Source organism: Pantherophis guttatus, chromosome 9 (genome assembly GCF_059756535.1).
Source record: "Pantherophis guttatus breed Tessera chromosome 9, ASM5975653v1, whole genome shotgun sequence".
NCBI classification, from domain to species: Eukaryota; Metazoa; Chordata; class Lepidosauria; order Squamata; family Colubridae; genus Pantherophis; species Pantherophis guttatus.
Genome location: NC_142071.1, coordinates 27,203,842 through 27,231,667, shown reverse-complemented (window position 1 = coordinate 27,231,667; position 27,826 = coordinate 27,203,842). Strand labels below are relative to the sequence as shown.

The following is a 27,826-nucleotide window of genomic DNA, read 5'->3' as shown; positions in this document are numbered from 1 at the left end:
GTTTTTTAAACATTCAGAAACCTTCATTGGAAATCCAGGCCAAAACTGGTTAATTAATTTGCTTTATTATACACCTAATCAATAAGCTTATTTCAGACTAGCACAAAAGGGAATAGAAAACCTTCTCAACAAAATGTGCAAACTTAAATTTATTCTCCCACTGACCAGAGTCCAGTGAAACCAAGCAATTTCCTGTTCAAAAACTGGGCAGGCTGATCCCTCTCACCTTATCTAGGTTTGGAAATTCTACCCAAACCAGGCACTATGGAGGTTTATCTCCAGCCCGAAATCTCCTTAGTACCATGGCCTTTTCCGATATATAATCATGTAGGTTATAGAGCCAAGCATCTTCTCCTATTTGTCATCACAATCTAGATCTGTTTGTCAAAGCTTGGAGTTTGAACCTATGCAGACTTCGACTTCCAGATTCTTCTGGACAGTATGGATTCACAAGCTGGTTGGCTGGGGGATTCTGAGAGTAAAGCCCATACAGGTTCCAGCTGTCTTATCTTTGAGAAACACAGATCTAGATTCATGGAGATTTTCAGTCATTCAGGTCATGGTTGTCCCAAAAATGCTTTATTGTTTCAAGAGGCAACTGGACTTTCTGGTTTTTCTTTGAAGACATTTCGCTTCTCATCCAAGAAGCTTCTTGGCTGAGAAGCTTCAAAGAAAGTCTTCCAACGAAAAACCAAGAAAGTCCAATTGCCTCTTGAAATAAAAAAGCACCTTGGAGAAACACGGATCTAGATTGATATCACTCATCCAACATCAGGGATTGAACTTTCCTTAAAGGAGCCCAAAGTAAGGTGTTTTTTTTTAAAAAAAGAGCAGAACACAAGCTCCACATTGCCAATTAAATAAGTTTTATTGGGATTGGAGTTACATGTTCACTTGTTCCTTATACAGTACCCATACCGGTAAAGTGCAATGTTTGCTCCCCTTTTCCCTGTGCACATATTCAAAGTATCAAGAATGCCCTTGTCACGGTCATCAGTCCTTCAAGTTCTGAAGGTGGCCCCCATGGAGTGCCAACGTCTTCAGTCAACCTCCTCAATGGTTGGTCCAGATGATGCTCCTCCGGAGGGGGGTGCCCCACCTCCAGGGAAGCTGCCAGGCATGCCACCGGGCATCCCTCCAGCGCTCTGGTATAGCTTGGTTATGATGGGATTGCAGACCTTCTCCAGTTCTTTCTGCTGGTGCTCAAATTCTTCCTTCTCAGCCGTCTAAAGATGCAGGGGAGGGAACGGGGAGAAATGTGTTAAAACCTCAAGGAAGGACTAGAATAACCTTGCGTGAACTTGCGATTCTGAAAGATATTTTAAAACCCCAGGAAGGTCTCTCTTAAGTACCAGCAAACTATCTTATCTTAATTAGCAATGCCCCCTTGTTGCTGGGTCTAAAAAAGGTAAAATAATAATAATAATATTATTTCTATACAGCCTATTTAAAAACACAAGACAAAACATCGACTAAAAATTTAAAATAATTTGGCTCAATTTAAAACCCCACAAATTTAAAATACCCCAATTTAAAATTATGATGTTGATAGCCCAGCCTGGCAGAACAACAGGGTCTTCAGTGTGCAGCGAAACCCCCGGAGGTTGGAGATCTTACATATTTCCGGGGGCAGTTCTTTCCACAGGGCTGGGGCTCCCACAGAGAAGGCCCTCCCCCTGGGTGTCGCCAGCCGACATAACTTGGCTGATGGCACCCTGAGGAGACCCTCTCTGTGGGAGCGAACTGGCCGGTGGGAGGCTATTGGTGGCAGAAGTCTGTCTCGAAGGTACCCGGGTCCTATGCCATGGAGCGCTTTAAAGGTGGTGGCCAACACCTTGAATCGCACCCGGAAGGCCACTGGGAGCCAGTGTTCCCTTATATTACAATATAATGTTACAACTTTTCTTGAGGGAGAGGCCAGCTCCAAAATTCAGTCGTTTTCAACTTAATTGGAAATATATGATGCTATAGAACTGCAAAAAGGGTCGCTCAGACATCCAAGGAAGGTGTTATGGCCAACATAGGTCTTTTCAAACCTTCTGGTGGAAACTACGAATGGTTTTGGAACCTTCATCCTTGCGACCCCTGGAAGTTATCCCTTCCTTTGACAGCTGCGTCATTTGCGACGCTGATAAATCTCTGCAAAGGTTTGCCACAAACCTGATTTTTATCCAGCCAGTTGATGATCTCGTTGCATTTGTCCAAGATCTTCTGCTTGTCGTCGTCATTGATCTTCCCTTGCAGCTTCTCGTCTTCCACGGTTGCCTTCATGTTGAAAGCGTAGGATTCTAGGGAGTTCTTGGACGACACCTTGTCTCTCTGCTTCTCGTCCTCAGCCTTGTACTTCTCAGCTTCTTGGACCATGCGCTCAATGTCTTCCTTGCTGAGGCGACCTATGGAAAAGATGAGGATCCTTATTAATTTCCCTCCATGCCAAACACCTATTATTTAGACTTCTATACTGCTTCTTAAGTGCTTTACAGCCCTCTCTAAGCGGTTTACAAAGTTAGTATATAGCATATTGCATATTAGCATATTGCCCCCAACAATCTGGGTCCTCATTTTACCCACCTCGGAAGGATGGAAGGCTGAGTCAACCTTGAACTGGTGAGATTTGATCTGCTGATCTGCTGAACTAGCAAGTCAGCTGAAGTAGCTGCAGTACTGCACCCTAACCACTGCGCCACCTTGGCTCTGATAGTTAGTCCAAATTGCAGTACTGTTTGAAACAAAGCCGTTCCTGAGTATTTGAATAGGAATGGCGGACAGGCCAAGAGCTAACTTGTTAAATCAAGTAGTTTTATTTATGCTGTCCAGTTTTGGCTGGATGAGGGGTTCAAGGATAAGCTTTCAAAGGCCCACTGAATATGTCAGTGGCAAATAAAATACAGGTAGTCCCTGTACCAGGCCTGGAAGCCCTTCTTTCATTGGGGGTGTTACTTGGAACGCTGACACCTTGACTTACAACAGTTCATTGAGTGACCATTCAAAGTTACAATGGGCACAGAAAAGTGACTTGCAGCCATTTTTCAATGGTGGTGAAAAATGGCTGCAATGAAGGAATGAGGTGGAAGGGACTTTGGAGGTCTTTGTCCAGCCCACTGCTCAAGCAGAACTATACCATTTCAGATAGTTTAGCATCTTTTTCATATCTTGTTCGTATCTGCATATACATATACCAATCTGTCTCAATCCCGTTCTTCCAGGTCTCATTTCTCTTTCAATTCCCTTATCCGTTAATAAATCCTTATCTCTAACAATATTTCCAAAATTAAAAACATTTGGGTGTATTAAAGCTTTCATTGTTGATAACCATGGTGGTATTTTCACATAATATTTATCTCTAACCTTTTCCCATACCAGTAACAATGCATTTCTTATATAATGTCTATTGAAGTATGTATCTTATTTCTACCATACCACAAAAAAAGCATGCTATCCCAGATCATGCCCTTTCCAATGTTAAAAACCTTGTATTTCTTAATTCAATTCATCCCTTCAACCATGTCAATGTTGCTGCTTGATAATATAGTATATGGATATGCAGATACGAACAAGATATGAAAAAGATGCCAAATTATATGATTTTTATTTGGAAAAGACCATTTCAGATAATGTGACTGTCTCTAAAAGGTAAAGGTTCCCCTCGCACATATATGCTAGTCGTTCCCGACTCTAGGGGGCGGTGCTCATCTCCGTTTCAAAGCCGAAGAGCCAGCACTGTCCCAAGATGTCTCCGTGGTCATGTGGCCAGCATGACTCAACGCCAAAGGTGGTCCCTATTTTATCTACTTGCATTTTTTTATGTGCTTTTGAACTGCTAGGTTGGCAGAAGCTGGGACATGTTAACGGGAGCTCACCCCGTCTGGAGGCCTCTTTATGGAGCACTCACCTTTGTCATTGGTGATGGTGATTTTGTTCTCTTTGCCTGTGCTCTTATCAACAGCCGAAACGTTGAGGATGCCATTGGCATCAATATCAAAGGTGACTTCAATCTGAGGGACGCCCCTTGGAGCTGGAGGAATGCCCGTCAGTTCAAACTTGCCCAGCAAGTTGTTGTCCTTGGTCATTGCTCTCTCCCCCTCGTACACCTGAAGAAGGCAAGCAGAAAACGGAAAATGCTTAGGCAGGCCTGAGCTAGAATTCCCAATTGTGGGAAATTTCCACACTTATGAAAAAAGCCTTTTGTCCTCATTTTTGAAGTCTGTAGCCAGACGGGTGGGAGGAAGACAGACGTTGTAAGTCCATCTTACTAGAAATATCTATTAATAAGCTGCCTCTCCAAGTTCCCAGAGTTCTTAGTGCTTAAAAAGCTACAGCCCCGGAAGAAAAAAATAATCAGGGGCCTTTTGAGCCAGGGAATTGGTCGCTCAGACATCCAAGGAAGGTAATTTAAGCCAACACTGGTTTTTTTCAACCTCTGGTGGAAACTACGAATGGTTTTGGAACCTTCATCATTGCGACCAAATCCTTGCTCTGTGCGCCCCCCACTTGGCGAAGCTCCAAGTTTGCCTCTTAAAAGCACATTTCAGCAATCACGATAAACCAATTCTCCATGACCACCATCACAAGATCCCCCCCCCCCAATTTTCTGTAAATTTCACCTACCTGAATCAGCACCCCTGGCTGGTTATCGGAATAGGTGGTGAATGTCTGAGTTTGCTTGGTAGGGATTGTGGTGTTGCGTTTGATCAAGACTGTCATGACACCGCCAGCTGTCTCGATACCCAGGGAGAGAGGAGTCACATCCAGCAACAACAGGTCTTGCACGTTTTCGGATTTGTCCCCGGAGAGAATGGCAGCTTGAACGGCTAAGGAAATTAAGAGATTAACATACGTGAGAATATCATCCGAAATGTCCCTAGTTATCCAGAGACAACTTTGCTTGCTCGCATTAAGGCTTTTCGTCACTATTAAACCCTGGTTGAAGTCATGAAGGATTTTTTTAAGAATTCCTTTGGATAATAAGCTAACACAGGGGTGGGCAACTGTGGCCCTTTTACAACCCGTGGACTTCAACTCCCAGAATTCCTGAGACAGCCAAGCTGGCTCAGGAATTCTGGGAGTTGAAGTCCACGGGTTGTAAAAGGGCCAGTTGCCTACCTGAGCTGATAGAAATTACATTCATAGATCGGTACAAGATTTTACCGTATTTTCCGTGTATAAGACCCCCCCCCAATGTTTCATGTAGTTTCTTGTAGTAAGCACACTACAAGCCATCACTTGTTAAGAGTAATATAACAGGAACAGGAAATGCACCACAGGAACAACAGAGATGAAACCTAGAGTGGCAATGTGATACCGGAAACTACAACAATAGAGGGGAATGATATAGAGCGGCATGTAAGATAGGGGCTCATTGGGCATGTGTGGCCTTTCTCCTCGGCCTCCTGTGTGTAAGACGCACCTCAATTTTCAAATAAATATTTTAAAGAAAAAGTAGCGTCTTGTACATGGGAAAATACGGTATCTAATATTAAGGGAGCTGTGTTAATGCAGCAGCCACCAACTCTAAAACTTTTGACCGTTCCCAAACGGCAAGATGGAATACCTGCTCCGTAGGCTACGGCTTCATCGGGGTTGATGCTCTTGTTGAGTTCTTTGCCGTTGAAGAAATCCTGAAGGAGTTTCTGGATCTTGGGAATTCGGGTGGAGCCGCCAACCAGCACAATGTCGTGCACCTGAGATTTATCTAGCTTGGCGTCCCGCAGCGCCTTCTCCACGGGATCCAGCGTGCCGCGGAAGAGGTCGGCGTTCAGCTCTTCGAAGCGCGCCCGGGTGATGGACGTGTAGAAATCGATGCCCTCGTACAGGGAGTCGATCTCAATGCTGGCCTGGGTGCTGGAGGACAGGGTGCGCTTGGCCCGCTCGCAGGCGGTGCGCAGGCGGCGGACGGCCCGCTTGTTTTCGCTGATGTCCTTCTTGTGCTTCCGCTTGAACTCGGTGATGAAATGGTTGACCATGCGGTTGTCGAAGTCTTCGCCCCCCAGGTGGGTGTCTCCCGCCGTCGACTTCACTTCGAAGATGCCGTCTTCGATCGTCAGGATGGAGACGTCGAAAGTGCCGCCGCCCAGATCGAAGATCAGCACGTTCCTCTCGGCACCGACCTGGGGGTAAAGGAAAAGGAAACCGTCAAAGCCTGACATGAACCTGGCTGAGGTAATCTTCATGGTTGCCACAAGAGGGGGAGGAGGGGGAATTAGATAGGTCAGCTTGGCCCGTCAAAACAGAAAGTTCCTGTGGGAACTAAGGTCATTTCAGCAGGAAGAGGAGGAGGAGGAGGAGGGTAACCAAGCAACCGGCCAGCACCTCTATTGGACAATGTGACTGATGACTTGGGAGAAAGGGAGAACTTTCATTTTTTAATTAGATGAAAACCGCAGAACTTTCAAGAGTTGGGTTTTCACCAGTTGTGCCAATATGATGCATCCAATAAATTGTTTTTTGACAATTTATTTTGTTTTTTGACGGAGTTCTGCTTTCAATGGGTGGAATACTTAGAATGCTGACGGGAACATGGGTCAATGGAAAAGCCCAAGCCATATTCCCCCCAAAAGGGATTTATATTTCCCCAGTACACTCGCACAGAGAGGGCCTCCTCAGGGTGCCGTCCGCCAGACAATGTTGGCTGGCGACCCCCAGGGGGAGAGCCTTCTCTGTGGCGGCGCCCGCCCTCTGGAACAACCTCCCCCCAGAGATACGTACAATACCAGACCTCCGGACTTTTCGTCGGGCCCTGAAAACTTATTTATTTCACTTAGCCGGGCTGGCTTGATCCCACAGTTTTGGTTAAATTTAATTGATTTTAATTGGGTTGTTTTAAATTGCGGCCAAAATATTTAATTATTTTTAAATTTTGTAATGTTCTGTTTTATTCTGGCTGTTCACCGCCCTGAGTCCTGCTGGAGAAGGGCGGTATACAAATTAAAAACAAACAAATAAATAAAATATCCTCTGCATTTAAGATTTCCCAACCTTCAGCTTCGACCACTCACTTTTTTGTCCAAGCCGTAAGCAATCGCAGCCGCGGTTGGCTCATTGATAATTCGGAGCACGTTGAGACCAGCAATGGTTCCGGCATCTTTTGTAGCTTGGCGCTGGGAGTCATTGAAATAAGCTGGAACTGTGACCACAGCATTTGTAACAGTCTGGAGAGGGTGGGAAAAAAAAAAAGTAAGTTATAAGAGCGGGGGAAAGCGCTTGAGGTAGTGTATCTCAACTTCAACAACTTCTTAAGAGGTGTAGACTTCAAACTTCCTGGCTGAGGAATTCTGGGAGTTGGAAGTCACACACACACACCCTTAAAAGTTGATAAACAGTGCCGCAGGAGCCCACTTTTACATTGTGACTCTGCTTTCCCCGCCCATTTCGTTCAAAGAGCTCACCTTTCCTAGATAGGCCTCTGCAATCTCCTTCATTTTTGTTAGCACCATTGAGGAAATTTCTTCGGGATAAAAGCTTTTGCACTCTGCTTTGTATTCCACTTGGACTTTGGGTCTGCCGGCATCGTTCACGACTGTGAAAGGCCAATGCTTCATGTCCGACTGAACTACGGCGTCATCAAATCGGCGGCCAATCAGACGCTTGGCATCTATTCAAGATAGCGAAGATGTTATATATACTCTAGCTCAGGGGTCTGCAACCTTAAACACTCAAAGAGCCATTTGGGCCCATTTCCCACAGAAAAGAAAACACAGGAGCCACAAAACCCTTCCTGTGCCTATTTCTTGAGCGGCCACAAAACTAGTATATGTAGTTAAATTAAATGTTCTGTTTTCTTCTGAAACTTTTCTTTTCTTGGATTTATCCATGGTTGGCCTACCGGGGGTTGAAAAGCTCAATAAATTGCGTGCCGGCAGGTGTCACACATTGGAGGTTGGGACGCATATTTTGAGTGACAGGGAGGCGCAGCAGAGGGGTGAAAGAGCCACATGAGGCTCCAGAGCCGCAGGTTGCTGACCCCCTGCTCTAGTTAATTTAAACTGCTCCTTAATCTCTTTTATTTAAAATGTGCAAATTAAAACACAGCTTGAAATGCACCTCTTAAAAATCAAGCCAAGGTTGCAGTTTTGTGGTTTTATAATTGACAAAGGCAGAAACACAATATTCCATTTTCAAAACCTTATTATGTTCAGAGGCCCTGAAGAATTATAAGAGGCGTGGTGGTGCAGTGGTTAAGAGTGCAGTACTGCAGGCTACTTCTGCTGACTGCCAGCAGTTTTGAGAGTTTGACTCATCCTTTAATCTTGTGAGGTAGGTAAAAACAAGGAGCCAGATTGTTGGAGGCAATATGCTGACTTTATAAGATGCTTAGAGGGCTGTAAGGCACTGTAAAGCGGTATATAAGTCTTAAGTGCTACTGCCCTTCCTTCCTTGGTGTGCTCTGGTTAGACTGCAATATTGCAGGCTAACTCTGCCGACTGCCAGCAGTTCAATTCTGACTAGCTCAAGGTTGATTCAGCTCCCACTGCTTCAGCAACCAGAAATCCGATTACCACTTTTGGCGATTAAATATTAGAATGGTGTCAGAGCAGTGAACGTTGATCACTGTTAATTATCTATATGAGGGGTTCCCCTGGTGGTGGTGGTGAGACGATATTCCATGGGGTGCAAAAACTTGGGTTTAGAAGTTTCAAAATTATTGTGTATATGCATAATTATATGCACATAATTATTTACTTCTACATGGGGTGCAAGAATGTATCAGAAGTGTTCTAAAGGTGTGGGGTATAGAAAAGGTTGGGAGCCCCTGATCTATATTGATTGTTGCACAGAGCAATGAAAAGCTGAAGGGTTGTTGGGCAGCATGTTTATAGGTACAAAGGCACCCCCCCTTTCCCTTAAATGTTGTCCTTTTCCCACAAGGTAACCCTTTTTTGAAGACCTGTCTCCTTACCGAAGACTGTGTTTGTGGGATTCATTGCCACTTGATTCTTTGCGGCATCACCGATCAGCCTCTCGGTATCTGTGAATGCCACGTAGCTTGGCGTAGTCCTGTTACCCTGGTCATTGGCGATGATTTCCACCTTGCCATGTTGGAAGACCCCAACACAGGAATAGGTGGTGCCCAGATCAATCCCGACGGATGGTCCCTTAGACATGGTGAACTGCAAAGGTTAAAAACAAATATCAGTCATTCACTGACAAGAGAACCAGGCCCTCTTGTTCCACGCAGCGTTGTTCAACCTGGGCACCTAGAAGAGGTCAAGAGACTTCGAAACTCCTAGAATTCCCAGGCAGCAATTCAACCCGTTAAGCCAAATCTTTGTACTTTTTAAAAGATGTCTGGACTTCAATTCCTAGTATTTCCCCAATAAACATGGGTGGAAAATTCTGCTGAGTTGCAGTCCAAGACCTCTAAAAAGGTGCAGATGTTTGGTTGAAACCATCTTGACTAGAGCCACTCTTTGAACGAAGTTGAAAATGCTTCAATTTTTTTAATATAAAAAAGCTTTAATTTTATGTAATTTATCCGGAAATTAAATTACATTTTATGTAATTTATCTATTATGTAATTTATCGGAGTATACAAAGCAACTGTACTGAATTCTACTATATAGTGCAATATTAATCCAATATCAGGGGTTTTCAATTCAATTGCAAAGAACGTGCGTTTTTAAAAAATAATTATAATGCACATTGAAGATGGCATTTAATTTCATTGTATGATGTGCAATGACAAGAAAGTAAAACTAAACTCATCTAACACACACACCCCCCCACACACACACTTTTGCCATCTTGCAAAGTAGGCAAATTATATATATTATATATGAAATTGCTCCCCGTTTGGATCAGCTGCTCCAGGGAGGGTTGGATATATATGTAAGTAAATGTATACCGTTTCCCCCAAAATAAGACATTATTCCCTGATAACAAACCCAATCAGGCTTTTGAGCACATGGCAATAAGGTTAAGGCGCTTATTTCAGGGTTCAAAAAAATATAGGACAGGGTCTTATTTTGGGGAAACACTTTGTGTGTGTGTGTGTGTGTGTGTATATATATATATATATATATACATACACACACACATATATACCACAGGATGTATATATACATACATATATTAAGTGTTATATAAATATATACGTATAGTTTTTGTCGAAGCACCTGGTCTACCCCAATATGGGAGGGAGCATACTGCACCCCTTTCATTTTTCAGCTCCAATCCAGGAGCCCTCAAGCAGTTGCATTCACTACAAACCATTTTATACCAAATTTATATTTGCTGATAAATATAGGGAGACTAGTATAGATCTATTTCAAGCTATTTAGCTCTCATCAGCTAGCCATACCCAAGTTCGAATCCGAGTTAAGAAATAAGATCTATACCAGTTTCCCTTTATTTATCAGCAAAATATAAATTTGACACACTTATGTATGTATATGTATATGTATATATTTTCTTACTTCTTTGTAGGGTTTATGTGTTTTTCTTCTAGCCGGGTTTTCCCTACGTACGTCTAAAAGAAAAAAGCCCAGAATCGAGTGGATGTGATTCTACTGAGCTGGAGCTGCAGAAAAACCTTGGTTACCTAGGGAAAACCTGGCTAGAAGAAAAACACACATAAACCCTACGAAGAAGAATATATATCTATATATCTATCTATATATCTATCTATATCTATATCTATCTATATCTGTCTATATATATCTATATATCTATATATCTATATCTATCTATATCTATCTATCTATCTATCTATCTAATTATATATATATATAATCCCAAAAGCAGCCCATCCAAAACAGGGAAGCCATTTCATAACCTTGGGAGAACAGTCAATAATTCCATTTATTTCCCGCCCTCCCCCCGTTCTGCAGCTTCCCCCTTCCTGAATGGAGTTCCTTTCATTCATTCATTCATCCCTGCGGTGGGAGCGACCACGTGGCATGGCCCCTGGAGGGCAGCCCCGTGGAACGGGGGGGCGGGGCTTATGCCGAACCACGTGCTGCGCGGCCCGGGGACCGGAAGAGCGCGCTGCTGAGCACGTGCCAGCAAAGAGAGCAAGCAGCTGGCAGACCCGGGTTTTTTCTCTCTCTCTCTCTCTCTCCTTCTCCCGCCTCCGCGAATGGAGGAAGGAGAGCCGGTAGCTGCTGCTATTGCTGCTCCGTCTCCTCTCCCGACTGGAAAGCAGAGCAGGACCCGGGTTTAAAGCAGCCGGGGGAAGAAGGTCGTTGAGCAAAGCCGCCCCCTTTCCTTCCCCCCCCCTTTCTAAACCTGCTTTTTTCCCCTCCTTTACAGCCGCATCTCTTTAATGCCTATGGAAAGCATTAAAAAAAAAAAAGGGGGGGGGAAGAGAGATAGCAAGGCTCCTTTTATGCTTCGTTTAACGTCCAATTCCAAGCTTCCCAAGGGCGGGTGGCGACGAGAAGCAGCCTTCCCTCCCCTCGAGAGAAAGGGAGGATTTGTAGGTCGGGATTCAATGGGGGAGGGAAAAAAGGGAGAGGGGGAAAAAAAAAGCAGCTTGGCGGGTTTTTCTTGCAGACGTTGCGTTACCCAACTGGGTGACATCATCAGGGCAAGGAAAGAGGGGGGTGGAGTTTGCAGAGTGAAGGGGGGGTAGAATAAGGATTATAGGGGTCCCTTGGTGCTCTCTGAAGTTGGGGGTGGGGGGTTTTCTCGCAGGCGTTTTGTTACCCAACTCGGTGACATCATCAGGGCTAGGAAGGGGGGTTGGGTGGAGCTTGGAAAGGGGGGGGGAAGGAAAAGGACTCTGGAATAAGGATTATGGGCTCCTTGGTGCCTCCTGAGCGTGGGTTTTTTTGTCCCCCCACCCCCTCTCTTCGCAGGCCCAACTAAGTGGCCTTATCAGTGATAGAAGGAACAAGCCTTGCTCGGTGTTATATTAGTGGGTATTTCATGAACAAAAAAACCCCACATCTCCCTGACCAGGTAACCTAACTGGGTCACGAAACGTCTGCAAGAAGAAAAATAAGAGCACCCCCAAGAAACCTTCAAAACAGGGAGGGCTTGAAAACAACCCCCCCCCTCTAATCCAGGCGAAAAAGGAGGATGGTTAATCGCCTTAAGAGCCCATCCGCTTCCATCCCATCCTCGAGGTCGGTGGGGAAGGGGGAAGAAGAGGCATATTTCCAACGCCTTGTGGGGGGGGCAAATGCTTTTTCAAAGGGGGGGGTTAAGACAGTCAGCCCCCCTTTTTTTTTAAAAAAAGGGGGGGCTGAAAAGCAGACCTGCTGCAATGCAAAAACCCCTGTTTTTGCACAGCGGGAGCCCCCCCTTTTTTCCCAGCAACCTGCGGGGAGGAGGTTTCAGACAAAGGCTCAGCCAAGGAAGAAGTAAGGGAGGAAGGAAGAGGAGGGTGCCAAGGCCGGGAAAAATTGCAGGTCACCTTGAGAAAACAGCGCAGGAGGAGGAGGAGGAGAAGGAAAAAAATAATTCGCCTTCCCCAATAAATGCATCTCTCTCTGTCTGCAATGCACCCCGTATAGAACCCAGCATCCCCCAATTCGCTTATTTAGCAAAAGGGGGGGGGAAATAAAACCCAGCAAAAATTTTTTTTAAAAAATAAAATTTTAACTTAATTTTAATTTAAGAACCCCAAAAGCAGCTTTTCAGCTTTTCCTTTTTTTTCCCCCCCCAAGCCTGCAAGAAAAAAAAAAAGATGTAATAATTACCTGTTTCGCCCGTGCGCGGACCAAGCGATGCAAAAGGTGCCACGAGACCGGCCAGAGCAAGAAAGCGGCTTTCCCGGGCCGGCCCCGGTCCTTATATACCTCTGGAGAACCTTCCAGAAGAGTTACGCCTCTTTCCGGCCGGCCAGCCAATCCCGTAATCCCGCAAGCCGGCCTTTGGCCAATAGCCGCCGCCTTTGCCCGTTGACGTAACAAAGGCGCGGGGGGGGGCGGTGAAAAGAGGGCGGGCCAGGGAGGCGCGTGAGTCAAGGAGAGCCGGCCGGCTTTTTCCTTCTTTCTTCCTCTTTCCTTTTTTCTAGAACGTTCATCCCTCCCAGGAGGGAGGGATGGGAGGCGGTCTCGAACTCGATGACGTCTCCGGGAGCCAATGACATTCCCTCACGGCGCGCTTTATTTGCATGAGCAGGCGAGACAAAGGGAATGAGAAAGAGAGAGGAAGGGGGGGGGACATTCGAGGCCTCGGATTGCTCTTCCCTTTGTGTTCCGAGAGGGAGCCAATCGCTTCCCAGAGTAGCGTTCCACGATTTGCATACTTTGCCCGAAGGGCGGGGGTGGACAGCGAGAGCATCCTCACCCCCACTTTGGAGAAAGGGAAAGGCAGGCAGGCGGGCGGGGGTGGAAGGGAGGGAACAGAACGTTCCGTGTTGGCGCTGTGGGGGAAACGATGAAGAGACAAAAGGAGCCAATTCGAACGCCGCGTGGGTCGACCCGAGAGGCCGCTCGGCCAATCAGGGCGCGGGGTGAACCGGCGCGCGGGCGCGGGAAGGCGGTGGGCGTGGCCAGTCAAAAACCGTCTCCTTGGAGGAGATCCTGAGGAGAAAAAAAAAAAACCCGTTGGACAAAATGGCGGCCGGGTGAGGTTCGTGCGGTTGCTGCAGGGCGTTGGCGAAAGGCCACGACTGAGGGTGAGCGGAGGACGCGAGCCGAAGCGGCTCGACGAAAGAAACCTTGGGGAGCGAAGCCGCGAAACGCCTCGTCCCCCTCGCCTTCATACTGGACTACAGCCCCCATCGTCCCCGGCAGCGGAAAAAAAAAGGAGGCCGAGATGTGGGGGAGCTAACCCAGAAAAGCCCAGTTGCCTCTTAAAAAGCACCTCTGGGGTTAAACTCGCCGGGTTGTCAAAGCCCCCCCCCTGTAAAGCGAGGAGAGGGAGGCACTCTGCTCATGCTCAAGGGCCCTCTTGCCCTGAGAGGCGTTTTTATGGAAGCCACGATCGCCTTGACTGGCAGGGAAAAGAGTTGCTTGTGCAATCGATCTCCTTCCCTCAAATCTGCCGAGGTGACGCGCTGCCATGTGGCCTCTCCTGACCCCGAAAGGATTTTCCTCCTCCTCTTTAATCCGAATAGGTGGTGATTGGCTATAAACTATTCCAAGAAGCAAAGGCAGATTTCCTTCTTTTTTTCTTCTTCTTTTAAAGCCAAGGATTTGCAGAGAGACGGAAAAATGGGGAGGGGGGCCATGCTTCCTTCCCACCCTCCCAAGTGGGCAAAGAAAGACTGGCTTTCAACCCAAAAAAACAGACTACATCATACTGAAAATACAACATCCCCTGATAATAAGCCCAGTTGGGCTTTTGAGCGCATGCACTAAAATAAACCTCCCCCCCCCCAAAATAAACCCTCCCCGAAAATATTTAAAATGCAGAGCTGGAAATCAGATAAGACGGCAAGAGGGACCCCATCTTGCTCCATGCGCCCCAAAATAATAAGGCCTCCCTGAAAATAAGGCCAAGCGCTTATTTCGGGGTTCAAAAAAATATAAGGGTCTTCTTTTCGGAGAAACACAGTAGTTGGTCATTCAGAAATATTGTTCAGTCAGCCCCTTTTCTGGATTTATCCAAGATGCTGATCCTTGCATTTTTAATATTAACATTAAATATTGTTGAACATGTTCAACTCGCCTTGAAATAATAATAATAATAAATAAACTGGTCGGAGGAGTTTAATCTTTGGGTTTGGCCGAACTGCAAGTTTGGCAGCCTTTATTTTAAAAACAATGAAGTCTTCAAATGGTGGAATCAGGACAGTTTAAAATAAATATTTACTCCCTTTTGCTTTGCTTATGCTGAGCACAAATCATGGATGGCGGCAGACAAGAAGGTGTTCTCAGTTTTACCAGTTCAAAAAAAAATAAAAACAAAAAGTAGGAATTTGTACAACAGTAATACATAGTACTACATAGTGAATGGCATACAAGGTAACAATGTTTTAAAGAATATTTTACAAAATAACAATTGGCTGTTCAGAGTATAGTGTTTCCCTTGTGAGATACTATTTAAGGTCATGAATTTGAAGCCATTGTGCTTAAATATTCCCTTTTGCAGTGAAATCCTAGTGATGTGACATATTGTTTTTTTTCTTCCCTTCTTAATATCAGAGAAATTCCCTTACATTAGATTTAGCTTATAATGTCATTTATTTTCTTCAGTGGTAGAATTCAGATGGTTTGGAGAGTTTGGCTGGTGAATATAAACAGGAGGTTCAAAACATCTGGGTATATAATAACTTGACGATCATGTTTTAGAGTTTAGAGGGATTGCCAATATAGTGTCTACTGTGTTTCCACATAAATAAGATCCCGTTTTACATTTTTTTGAACCCTGAAATAAGCGCTTGGCCTTATTGTCATGCGCTCAAAAGCCCAATTGGGCTTATTATCAGGGGATGTCTTATTTTGGGGGGAAACAGGGTAATTGTCCAACTGTGCCCTAAGACAGGTCACTCTTCACACCTCCCATGAATTGCTCTTTTTGGAATAGTAAACATTTTAAAGACTTGTAAAACAAAAAAATCAACACTTGGGTATTTGGGAGGCCTAGCTGCTACTGTTTCATTTTCTGTATCCCCATGGATAAAGTACAGTTTAAGGAAAGAAAAGATTGGATAGGTAGATGGCCACAGATTTATCAGGAAAAAGGAAACAGAGGCTGCTGCAGGGTAAGCTTTCAAAACTGACTGACGTAAGAAGAAGGGAGTGGGTTAGGAAAGTAAATGAAATGTGGATAATTTAAAGGAGCTATAATAAGGGTAGAGTAGGTGGTTTTAGAAGAAAACAAACCAGGGAGTTGAAAAAAACAAACAAAAATAACACTGATGGGGTGGAGAGGTGCTTAATTGGTGAATGGGGTGCATGCATATATTTTTGCTGGTTTAAAAGGCAGAACTTTCAGAATTTTTTAATCATTTTTGTTTGTATGAATTTATAGAATGGGTTGTTTGAGTTTTGTTGCATTTTACTACCGTTGAGCATAGTTTTTGTGCTAATGGTTGAGGTGGCATTGGGAGTAACTCATTTTTGAATTTGGTATATATTTGCATGTGATTTAGGAAAACATTTTTCACTTCCTGTGCAGTGGATGTTTATTAAAGTAGAAAACTAATAGAGTGTGTATTGCCAATTTATCTTTCAGGGAACATATACTAAATTTTCCATATACTAAATTTTGTGATTCCCCATTCTTTCTAATGGGGATTTTGTCATGGTGCCAGCCACTTTTTCAGAAATAACAGTGCCTATAGCCCCCTCCCTTCCCACAAGAGTTAAGACAGGTCTGCTCTATTTTGTAGCAAATCGTCCTAACTATTTGATTTCTATACCTCGTTCACTAAGCATCAATTTTAAAATAAAGATTTAAATAGCTTTTTAATTCAAAAGGCTTGGGATAACTATCATGATTTGATAACCTGCATTATACTGAGCTTTGGTATAAATAAAATAATGAAATAGTTCATCTGCCTTTGGATTTTACTTTCTTCCTGTTGAGTTCTGCGTTATGGGACTTGATGATAGGTTGTAAGCCGAATTGCTTTTTTAAATATTCAGTTAAAGTCTATGAAGGGATAAACTAGCTTGGTTGAGAGGGATGAAATAATCCTAACATTCTAAGCCTGGCATGTCTGGTTCTTCTGAATGAACATATATAAGACTCAGCTGAGGAATTCATGCAATGCTGACTTTAATCATAGTTGAATGTGCTTCAAGATACTCCAGAAATGTTGTTATGGAGACTTCTAAATTAAGTGTGTCTGTTGTATAGCTGGAAACCTGCTTCTTATTTCTTGTGAAAATAGCTTTCTGTCACAGCCTTATAAGATCTGTAATACTGACTGCCCTGTATTAGCAACACACATCCTACTTTTGAATCCTAAGTCACCATTTATACATTTCTCTTATAATATATGAGTCTAGTGGTTCTCTTATTTCCTTCTTGATGACTGTGTTTAAGAATGTGATGGAAATAATCCCCCTGGAATAATATCAGTTTAAAACTCATCATCTTTGCAATCTAGTTGGCACTTGAAGTCAAACAACTTGCATTTTCTTATCGTTAAAGCTGGGTGATACTAGTTCTGTCCATAGATGAGACTTTCCACTTTGGAGAGATGAAAGCGTTCTTAACACCAGTGCTGAAATCTACATTTCCAGCTCATTTCCATTCTTTATATCTCCTTTAAATTTTGCAGTTAGTTTTACAAGTTTGACTACGCTGTATCCATCCAAATGATCACATTTTCTAGATTATTACCTCAAAATGTTTACTAATCATGACATTGTATTCTGACCAAAAATGCTCCCCCCCCCCAGAAACCCTTTGGCACTACTCATCCTAAAAATGAATGTCACTATGTCCAGCATAGAGAACAGTATTTTAAAAACACCATTTTTAAAAACTTGTAAATGGAATTCAGGATTTGATGCTGATCTCACATTCTAATGATCCATTAGGATATAATTCCCTTTAGTGGAATTGCTTATTATTTATGAATATATACATACATACAAATACATTAGCTTGGTCACAGTGGGCTAATGTCTATATTCTTTAGCCGTATTCAGTCATACGTACCTTCTTAAATTAATGCACTTCCATGTTCACAGAAATTCCCACCAGTAAAGAAGACCAATTAAAGTCTAATATTGCTTCTCACTTTTCCCCAAAGTTACTGTTTTCTGCTTCATTGGTGGTGATGTGTCCAAATATTATCAATATTGTTAATTCAAGAAAAGGACACATGCAAAGTCCTGTCAGTTTTCTCTTGAAGCTGATCAGACTTAACATTAGCAGTGAAAAACATAGGTCACAATCGAGAAGACAATTGTATATGTATGCATTTAATTTTCCCTTAAGAATTCTGCTGGAACATCTCTATTCCACAGTTGTCTTTTTTTTTTTTTAGCAAATTGGTCCAAAACTGCAAAATGCTATTCCTGTTGTGTCAGCATTCCCTTTTCTCCTTCCAAGCTTTAATCGCAAAAATTAAAAAAAAAAATCTTAAAAAAATAGAAATAATTCTTTTTACGAGTTCTCTTTTCCCAAGTGTGCTTGTACCTCAAAACAGAAAGATAAAAAAATACTGAGGGTTTTTGTTCTTTGTGTGTATGTGCATGACTATAGAAAACCAACGTTGCATTGGAAAATAAAATAATTGCATAATGCTGGCAGTGCATGTAATTTATGGATATAGGTGGGAGCCCAAATAGACGGAACAGTAATCAAACGGTTTGGAAAGCTCGACTTTGAGCAGGCATCATTGTAGGGGTTGCTTCCGTTTTGATCAAACTGGTGTAGTTACTTCTCTTTGGCTCAATTTTCCTGCCATTCATCTCAAGGTGGCTGTGCTGCGTCGGTGTTAGGTGTGGAGTAGCTTCTGTTGACAGGGTTTGCTGGCTGCGAGAGGCACTGTTTTCTGTGGATCTTGTCGAGGAAGAACCAGAATGTGAGCTTCTGGAGCCCAAAGAGGAAGAGCCCGGCTTGACTAATCGGGCCTTGGGTGCCTCTGCGTCTTCCCTGGGATTAAAAGAGAGCAAAAACGATTGAAAACCTGAGTAATAAAGGACCAGTAACAGTCATACAACAGTGTGTTTTGAGTTTTAGCAAATCTTTGGGGCTACCTGCCAGCAGTCTTGCCCAGGAGTCAGCAACCTGCAGCTCTGGAGCCGCATGTGGCTCTTTCATCCCTCTGCTGCAGCTCCGGTCGCCGGTCGGCTCCAGGACAGGTAGAGGAAAAAGGACGCCTCGCTAGGAGGAGACTCTATGGTGGGGGAACCGGACTTCCAGTCGGCTCCAAAATTGAAGGGGGGACTTCTGGTTAGGACCTTTGCGGCTCTTTGAGTGTTTAAGGTTGCCGATCCCTGGTCTAGCCTTATTTACTTGTAGATAGCTTTTCTAAGCCAAGACCGGTGAAAATTGCTATATTTTCTCAGCTGTTCCTGTTGACAAAATACTTTTCACCCATCATGGTTAAAACAAGTAGCGTGTTTTTTTTTTTTTTTTTAATAATTTTCTCCGCAGTGCTGTTAACATTATTTTTGTTGGTTATACAAGCCGGATGTTTGGAGTCGAATTGGCATTGTTTTTATTATTGTTATTATTAAACTGTTGAGCAGAACTATTTGCTGTATAGTAAAAGCAACTTGTAATAATGGTAGTATTATTTTGAAAGCTTCAGGGAGACAAAGCATTTGAACCTCTTTTTTTTATTCATGACGGAGGAACAAGAAATAATACTCAAGAGGCACTGACTGAAATAAAGCATTCCCTGGCAAGTGACCTAATTGTTGTTAATTTTGTGATCTTAATGTGTGCATATCTCCCTTAAAAATCAAGCACCAAAACGAACGGAAATGAACAATGAAAACAATACAATGAATCTTTGGAAAGGTGGATTAATTATAACAATGTAACTGAAAAGTTATTCATTCCTCCCCTAGACTTTGTTTGTATCTGCCCAAGGGAGTCTACCTCACAGTTTGAGAAACCCTGTTCTAGGTAGATTGGAGAGAACTCTTCCTAACCACTCCTTCGTGATATAAAAAGCTCTCTCTCAGCTGATAGTATTTTTTTTTAATAAAATCATGATCAAAGCACATTAGACTGAGAAGTAGAAATCTTGTGAATAAATTATAGTCAGAAATAAGTTTCTGGATTTGAATAGGAATGCTCCTGACCTTTGGTCAGAGCTCTAAGAGTCTTAAAAGACATTTATTTCAGTTTCCTGATTGTTTCCAGGAATGTCTTGCTATCCTTTACTTTTCTGTAGTCCTGGTTCTCCCAGTAATTGATCACTGGGCTTAGCTGGATTTTCCCAGACATGTTAGTTAGGCTAAAATCATTTGACTAATTTATAGATTAATGACTTGTAGGAACCTAGACATTGAAATTACTTTATGATTCCTTGCTTTGTGTGAATCTGGCAGTTGGATTAATTCACCAAATCATAATTTAGTCCTGGGCCAATGTACAAATAGAACTGTTGACTCTCAGACTTTAAACCCTGCATTTAGAAATGGATTCTCTTTCCAGACACTCTGACTGAATTCTGGGAGTGAATTTCAGAGGGACTGCTGTATGTGACCTACATAATTGCCCTGTTTCTGACTCAACCGAGATTCACACCTACACAGAACATCATCTACCTTTTACACAGTATTCATCCTTCCAAGGCAATGGGTTGTTGGATCAGAGTAAAAATCCAAGTATTGTTTAGAATTCTATTTCCATAAACAGTTGCAAGTTCACCTAAAATTGATGTCAGCAGAAGTGTTCAGGCTGGTTGCTACCAAAAAACGTGTTGATACTTTTATCTTTTATGGATTTGTCTTAATTTTTAAAAACTTGTCCATCTACTTCAGGATGCAGTTTGAATAAATTTTTAATCCAAATTCAAAATTCATTGCTTTTTCCCTGGTTCTTGGATTTCCCTCAAGTATGATAGGTTTTTTTCCCCTTGTGTTTTCCTTTGTTAAACATGAAAAATGAACTGTGCCGTTTTGTGGCATCCTCTACTTTGAATGCCAATTAATTTATAACCCTTTTATGTGGCTTTCAGTAACTAGCAGTGAAATAAAAAGAAGAAAAAAAATCCAGATATTGAAGTTGCGCAAAGGATGAGCAAAAAAAAAAAGTAGGCAAGGAGGTGGGGGCAGGGAAGAGGTAAGTTCCATGCAATAAAAAAAAAAAAAAACCTTTATAGAGATGTTGATTTTAGGAAAATCAGTTTAGGTAAATCAAGGATTTACCGAGGATCTTTAATGATTGCTCAAAAACTACAGAGGTCAGCATGATTGGATTGCAACAGTAAAGGAATATAAACGAGGGAATTGTAATTCAAATAGGATTAAACTGCAGGATTCCTTTGAGTCATAAGGGTGTTGCCAGTTGAGTCATACTTTTGAAAACTTCCCGTAAATGCCCCACAAAGAAAGTTCAAGAAACATCTAGTAAGAAGTGCTATGATAAGAGTAGATTCAACACAGAATATTGTCATTTTACAGAAAACAAGTTATGAAAAGTGTGTGGACCCTCCCATATATGCTGATCACTAAACAGTTCAAAACACGAAAGGAAATCCTCATTCCATTTTTGAAAATGTAAATTTGCTTTAAGTAGAAGATCAAGAGCTGTTTCAGAGGGAGGAAAATAGCCTTAGTTTCTTCAAAGGACATTGCAGTTGTAATCCAGGAAAAGAAATGGTATAGTAAATGTGTTAAATCACACTAGGAGATTCCCCACAACTCAGTTTCACGTCATGTGGTTTCAGAAAGATGTTTTGGAACCCTACTGCGTGATCTCCTTTAAAACTGAATGTTGGTGATTGATTTTGGAATTGCATATAAAAAATTCCCTTTATCGCTGACTTATATGCTCCACTCCAGTTCTGAGGCTGTTCTATAATAAAATTAAGAGGCATTGCAACTTTTGAATGCTTAAAAGAGTGGGTATTTTTTACAGAAGCAATTACCTGATTTCATTTGGAGTCTCTTCTTCGTATTTATTTTTTTCTTTCCTTTTGATAGTTCGCCACACAGCCAAGACAACCAGCAAGGATACTCCCATCATGCCACAGATTGCTCCGGCAACGATGCCGACATTTGGGGGATCTGTCGATTTAGAAACAAATGCTAGGTTTTATTTGTTCTACAGCCAAATACTGTTCTTGTCATTCTGGCATCTGTCGCACAGACATTTTCAATTCCTTTCTTTTATCTCAAAAAGGGATTGTGTATATTCTCATTGTTTTATGCCACAGGAGGTACAGCCCTGGGCAACTTTGGCTGACCTTGAAAAAAGATAAAACAAATTGGACCTGATTTGTGATTGAGGCAAGAGATCAACAGGAAGTCCCCGGAAGTTTCCACACTACTTTGGAAAGTTGCAAAATTACTCTGGAAGAAGTTGAAAACAAATAACTTCTGTAGAGATAGCAAGAAAACAACATGGTCATGTTTGAGCTGTCCCCAGGAAACAAGCTCAATTCAAGGAAGATTTCATTTTCCATGGCTAAACTGTGAATAAAATTGTAACACAGGTTAAACTGAATTAACTCTACCCTGGAGCAGTGGGCTGGTTGTTTTCTTCTCCATTTTTCCTCAGCCAACACATCTCAGATTATGCAAATGGTCGTAGTTTTATCACTTCAGATATTCAACAGTGGCGTAATCCACCTTGTTGCCTACAGATCATTAATTGCCTTAAATGCACTCCTTGTTGCCTCAGCTTTCTTTTGCATTGCATATTTCACATACCTGACTTCTAAAGCTTCGATTTAAAATGTTAAATGTTTTGGTCTTCGCATTATTTTGCACATTAGACTTTTCGTTTGTTAAAACTTAAGTTCCGGTGTTGAATACGAGGAAGTTCCAGTTGAAGGAAGAAGCACGCCCTTCCTACCCAGTCCTTTTAGGTCCCTGACAAACATGGCATCCTTCTGGACTGCATATTGGGATTTAGAGTAGGAGGCTGTTTCTAAGGTTGTGTCGGTCTTTTTTAAACCAGCAGTTCCAGTTGATACTCGTGGGAAAAAGCTCTTAAATCCCACAGGGCCAGCTACCATCCCTGTGTTATTTAACATCTACATGAAATTTTCCGGAGAGGTTTTGAATAAGGTGGGGTGGTGAACTTTGATTAATATTCTGAGAATGCTCAGGTATGCATCCCTACTTGGAACACAGCCAGAGATGCTCCACAGGTCTCAATCCAGTATTTTAAGTCCTGGATGGGACGAAAGAGGCTCAGATTGAATCCTTGCGAGGTGGTTTTATCGATTGCCCAGGAATGTTTTGCTGCAATTTGAGCGTAGTAATTGCTTTCTATGAGGTCACTTTCTCTTCAAAATAACATCTCCCTCATGTAAGGGTTCTTTTCAGCTCACAGCTCTGATGTATGCTGGGGATGGCATGCCTTTTCCCAGTTTAAATTGGTGCACCAGTTGCTGCCCTTTCTAAATCCAGGAGCCCTGGTGACAATGACTCGTGTTACATCACTACCCATTTCGATTATTCAATCATGTTGTACCGAGAACTGGGACAGTCCTAGAAGAAAAGGAAACCAATTTCCTTGGAAGACTAGAACTGCGAGAGGTCCTTGGTGCTCTCTGAGCTTCCTTTGGTTTTCTTTCAGATGTTTCATTGCCCTAACTAGGTAACATTATCAGTGTTAGTGACTAGCCTGGATGATGTTACCTAGTTAGGGTAATGTAACGTCTGCAAAAAACCCAAAGTATCTATCAAGGACCCCTCACGTCAACCCTGAGCTACAGATATTCTCCTTTATTGGGACTAGAACTATACTTTACAGGTAGACCTTGACTTGCACCAGTTCTTTTAGTGACCGTTCAAAGTTACAATGGCACTGAAAAATGTGACTTACGTATGTTTTTCACAGTTATGATGATCTCCTTTTGTGACCTTTTGGCAAGCAAAGTCAACGGGGAAGCCAGATTCGCTTGACAACCGTGTTGCTAATTTATCAACTGCAGTGATTCACTTAGCATGAGTGGTGCAGTGGCCTTGAGGTGGAGCTCTTGCTTCACAATCAGGAAGCTGTGAGTTCGATCCTGGGTAGCGGCAGTGCCTTTCCCTCCCTCCTTCTTGGGGAGCTCAGGGAGTTTTTCCTGAATACTTTCCCGGAATGCTTCCATTCTTTTGATTTCTGTAATGGTTCCTGAATATTTGCTTCAAGGCCACTTCCTTGCCTCTCTGCAGGTTTCTGCAGAAGCGAGTTTGCTACCAGGGGAAGATACCATTGTAGCAGAATACATATATTCTGATTCCTGCACTGATTCAGATGAACGGAGTTGGACCTTGTAGCAGGGGTGAAATCCAGCAGGTTCTAACAGGTTCTAGAGAACCGGTAGCGGAAATTTTAAGTAGTTTGAAGAACCGGCAAATACCACCTGTGGCTGGCCCCAGAGTGGGGTGGGAATGGAGATTTTGCAGTATCCCCTGCCATACCCACCAAGCCACCACTTACACCAGTGGTGAAATCCAATTTTTTTACTACCGGTTCTCTGGGCGTGGCTTGGTGGGCATAGTGTGGCTTGGTCGGCGTGGCTTGGTGGGCATGGCAGGGGAAGGATACTGCAAAATCTCCATTTCCACCCCACTGTGGGGCCAGCCAGAGATGGTATTTGCTGGTTCTCCGAACTACTCAAAATTTCCGCTACCGGTTCTCCAGAACCTGCTGGATTTCACCCCTGCTCTACACCATTCCTGACAGACGGCAGTCCAGTCTCTTCTTGAAAGCTTCCGGTGATGAAGCTCCCACAACTTCCAAAGGCATCTTCTGTTCCATGGGTTGATTGTTCTCACTGTCAGAAAATTTCTCCTTATTTCCAGGTTGAATCTCTCCTTGATCAGTTTCCATCCATTCCTTGACTGGCCTTCGGGTGCTTTGATTATCAGTAGTTTCCCGAGCTCAGTTCAAATATTTCTAGATACTTTCCATACTTACGTTGCACTGTCACCTGTATGGCGCAGCTGTCCTCTCCTGCTTCATTGGAGGCAGTACACTGGTAAGATCCTGTGAACATCCGTGTGAGATTCCTCATAATAATTTGGGCGGGATTGGACAGATCTAAAATAAACGAAGGGACAAGATTCAATGACGTTTACAGCATAACGGTATCATTAAATAGAATTAATTTGCCAGCGTAATATATACAGCAATGGTTTTAAATAAGAAATAGGATAATTCACAGAGGAATGGCAGGGTGGGTTTGAACTGGCAAAACTTACTGAGACGTGTTGAGGGCGGCAAAGAGTCGAGTTTTCCCTTTGCATCTACCCGCTGCCACGTGTACATGATAGGGGCTGTGCCAGAGACAGAGTTACATTGTAAAGTGATTTCTTTTCCTTCAGACGCCACCCCTTCTTTCCAGCATTTGGGTTTTGAAGGTTTTTCTGGAAAGGAAGAAAAAACAATATCAGATTCTGTAGAGATTTTTAGACATCCAGGTCTGTCCCAAAGGTGCTTTTTTTCAGGAGGCAACTGAACTTTCTTTGTTTTTTTTTTCTTCTGAAGACGTTTCGCTTCTCCATCCAAGAAGCTTCTTCAGCTCTGACTGGATAGCGGGGGGGAAATGGAAGGATTTATATTCCTTGTAGACAGCTGGTCATTTGCATCCTTTTGAAACACTTGGAGGTTTATCTCACTTGGAAGAGCCGAGGTGGCGCAGTGGTTAGAGTGCAGTACTGCAGGCTACTTCATCTGACTGCTAGCTGCAGTTCGGCAGTTCAAATCTCACCAGGCCCAAGGTTGACTCAGCCTTTCACCCTTCCGAGGTGGGTAAAATGAGGATCCAGATTGTTGGGGGCAAGAGGCTGACTCTTTAAACCGCTTGGAGAGGGCTGTAAAATGAAGTGTTGTGTATGAAGTGGTATATAAGTCTAAGAGCTATTGCTATTGCTTGCTTATCTGTGTCTTCAGGGTCACCTGAGTGGTGCTCCTGGTTCCTGTAGTCTGCAATTTGTTCCTCTGGAAATCCATTCCTACTCTCACACCATTCAAAGGGTGTTCATCCCAAATGGTATAGTTTACTTATTTATAAATAAATGAGATGCTAAAATGTCTGTAGAGAATCTCAGTAATCCAGGTCATGGTTGTCCCAAAGGTGCTTTTTCAAGAGGCAACTGGACTTTCTTTTTTCTTTTGAAGACATTTCACTTCTTATTCAAGAGGTTTCTTCAGCTCTGGCCACCCAAGAATCTTCTTGGATGAGAAGTGAAATGTCTTCAAAGGAAAAAACAAAACAAAACAAGGAAGTCCAGTTGCCTCTTTGGCACAACCATGACCTGAATGACTGAGAATCTCTACAGATATTTTAGCTATACAATTTGCATCTCGTTTATTTATAAATGTCAGGGTGCTAATCCCATCCTGCTTTTGGGTAATCGCACTTTGATTTAGAGATGTGGATCGAGGCTTTTCCCTTGAAGCATACTTTTACAAGAAAATAAACCCGAAAGATATTTTTTTTCTAAGAATAAACTCATTTATTTGTTATAAGGAAAATAAAACATCTTACTAATCTAAATAATTACATTTTGGCAACGTTCCTGCCGGCCACCTCTCTGTGGTCGGACTTCTTGGCAAGAGAACAAAGAAAAGAGTGAAGTAGAAAGAAAGGAATGCGGACATGCGTAGTTAGCTTACTGATAAGAAATTTGGCAAGCTACGGAAAGTCTGACAGTCCAGAAATATGAGCTCAGCTGGTAAATACAAAAACGCAATGACAATAAATAAGTAAACTATACAATTTGGGTCAGAAGAAATACCCGGGACATTCAACAGAAAAGCTAAATACTTGTTTTGAAAACGTGGCGACCGTCTTACCTAGAACCTTCAGAGTGATGTGTGTCCATTCATACTGTCCAGCATTTTTAACTTTGCACGTATATTGCCCAGAGTCGCTTGGCTGCAGGAGAGAAATCTCCAAAGAAGCATCTCCACTCAGGAAATTGGAGGCAAATGAAACGCGGCCCTTTTGTTCTTTGATCATATCATGATAGATGTTGCCTCCTGCATAAGTGATCACCTGGGAGACAAAGTTACTCATCAGCTTTGCCAAACTTAAGTTTAGCAAAAGGTGGTATTAAACTTATGGCAGCATTTATTTGTTCACCAGATAACCTCCCCAGCTGTGATTACTCACTTCCAGTGGTGAAATCCAATTTTTTTTTCTAATGGTTCTGTTGGCGTGGCTTGGTGGGCGTGGTGTGGCTTGGTGGCCATTGCAAGGGAAGGATACTGCAAAATCCATTCCCTCCCCACTCCAGGGGAAGGATACTGTAAAATCCCCATTCCCTCCCCACTCCAGGGGAAGGATACTGCAAAATCTCCATTCCCTCCCCACTCCAGCGGAAGGATACTGCAAAATCTCCATTCCCTCCCCACTCCAGGGGAAGGATACTGCAAAATCCCCATTCGCTCCCCACTCCTGGGGGAAGGATATTGCAAAATCTCCATTCCTACCCCACTCTGGAGCTAGCCTATGATGGGTTTTTTGGGGGGTGGGGAGTAGGGGACTATATTCTTAGTCCCTGGTTTTAGCATTCAATCACTTGGACAGTTTCTCATTAAAAATCATATGTGTTTAGTGAATAGCACTTTAAGTCTCCAAACTGTAATCTGGAACTGATCATAACTTGATAATGGTTTTTCTTTTGTTTGTTTAAAGGATTATCTGACACTTCATTTCATCAGCAGAGCTGCCTGTTTGGGGGAAGTTAAGTTTAACTGCTGCTTTTGCAAAGCAATTGAGAAAGAGGAAATACTTGGCTGATTTCTTCTGATTCTTTCAAAAAGCTCAGCACGCATCCATGTATCTTCTGCTATCTTTGCACTGTATGAAAAAGAAACATATCCAGTCCTCTTAATTGAGAAGATTGGAAAAGAGGTGATTTTTAAAAGATGGCTGTTGGGTACTGGAATTCCTGCTATAAGCACTCATTTGTATATTTGATGGCTTGTCATGTCTCATAATCTTGACTGTCTATCAGCCATTCTTGAATCCAGTTGAAAAAATAAATATGTTTTCAATGCTCAGATGATTGCTATGAAATCTTTAGTAAAGCCTTGTAGGAAAACCATTGTGTGATTCACATTTGTATAAGCGGCTTCCTACTTTTTGAGCTAAAAATCACAATGAAGGCAAAACAATATTATCCAGGGCTGTGCCAAAAGGAGATTTGTAGTAAATGGGGGCATAACAAGAGTTCCTTGGTTTAAAGCAGGGGTGAAATCCAGCAGGTTCTAACAGGTTCTGGAGAACCGGTAGCGGAAATTTTGAGTAGTTTGGAGAAACGGCAAATACCACCTCTGGCTGGCCCCAGAGTGGGGTGGGAATGGAGATTTTGCAGTATTCTTCCCACAGGAGTGGGGAGGGAAT

At 42.8% G+C, this 27,826-nt stretch overlaps 2 protein-coding genes and 2 non-coding genes across 4 annotated transcripts in view; all 4 read right to left on the bottom strand.

Annotated features, from left to right (window-relative positions):
* Positions 1–845: 845 nt before the first annotated feature.
* HSPA8 (heat shock protein family A (Hsp70) member 8) lies at positions 846–13,311 on the bottom strand. The gene is made up of 9 exons (XM_034430501.3): positions 12,642–13,311; positions 8,897–9,107; positions 7,386–7,591; positions 6,996–7,148; positions 5,552–6,107; positions 4,609–4,811; positions 3,893–4,091; positions 2,161–2,393; positions 846–1,226 (listed from the first exon to the last, which is right to left on the bottom strand). The coding sequence occupies exons 2-9, from the start codon at positions 9,099–9,101 to the stop codon at positions 1,041–1,043; spliced, it is 1,941 nt and encodes a 646-aa protein (XP_034286392.1). The 5' UTR covers positions 9,102–9,107; positions 12,642–13,311; the 3' UTR covers positions 846–1,040.
* On the bottom strand, positions 1,986–2,082 carry LOC117673236 (small nucleolar RNA SNORD14). Its single transcript, XR_004593470.1, has one exon. It is a non-coding gene; the product is annotated as a small nucleolar RNA SNORD14 (small nucleolar RNA).
* Positions 4,367–4,463, bottom strand: LOC117673235 (small nucleolar RNA SNORD14). The gene has a single exon (XR_004593469.1). It is a non-coding gene; the product is annotated as a small nucleolar RNA SNORD14 (small nucleolar RNA).
* A 1,295-nt stretch (positions 13,312–14,606) lies between the features above and the next one.
* Positions 14,607–27,826, bottom strand: part of CLMP (CXADR like cell adhesion molecule) — a 55,721-nt gene continuing 42,501 nt past the window's right edge. Inside the window, exons 3-7 of the mRNA XM_034430502.3 lie at positions 26,272–26,473; positions 24,675–24,839; positions 24,391–24,513; positions 21,401–21,539; positions 14,607–18,447 (exon numbers count right to left, since the gene is read on the bottom strand). Of these exons, the coding sequence (XP_034286393.2) occupies positions 18,153–18,447; positions 21,401–21,539; positions 24,391–24,513; positions 24,675–24,839; positions 26,272–26,473 (924 nt within the window). The 3' untranslated portion in view covers positions 14,607–18,152. The remainder of the gene's footprint in view (positions 18,448–21,400; positions 21,540–24,390; positions 24,514–24,674; positions 24,840–26,271; positions 26,474–27,826) is intronic.

Bases quoted from the DNA above. Each gene is read 5' to 3' on its own strand.
- HSPA8 (XM_034430501.3), bottom strand. From the start codon at position 9,101: ATGTCTAAGGGACCATCCGTCGGGATTGATCTGGGCACCACCTATTCC. The intron at 7,149-7,385 runs GTGAGCTCTTTG...CACCCTCTCCAG, and splicing joins CAGAGGCCTATCTAGGAAAG to ACTGTTACAAATGCTGTGGT. The intron at 4,812-5,551 runs GTATTCCATCTT...TAATTTCCTTAG, and splicing joins AGCCGTAGCCTACGGAGCAG to CCGTTCAAGCTGCCATTCTC.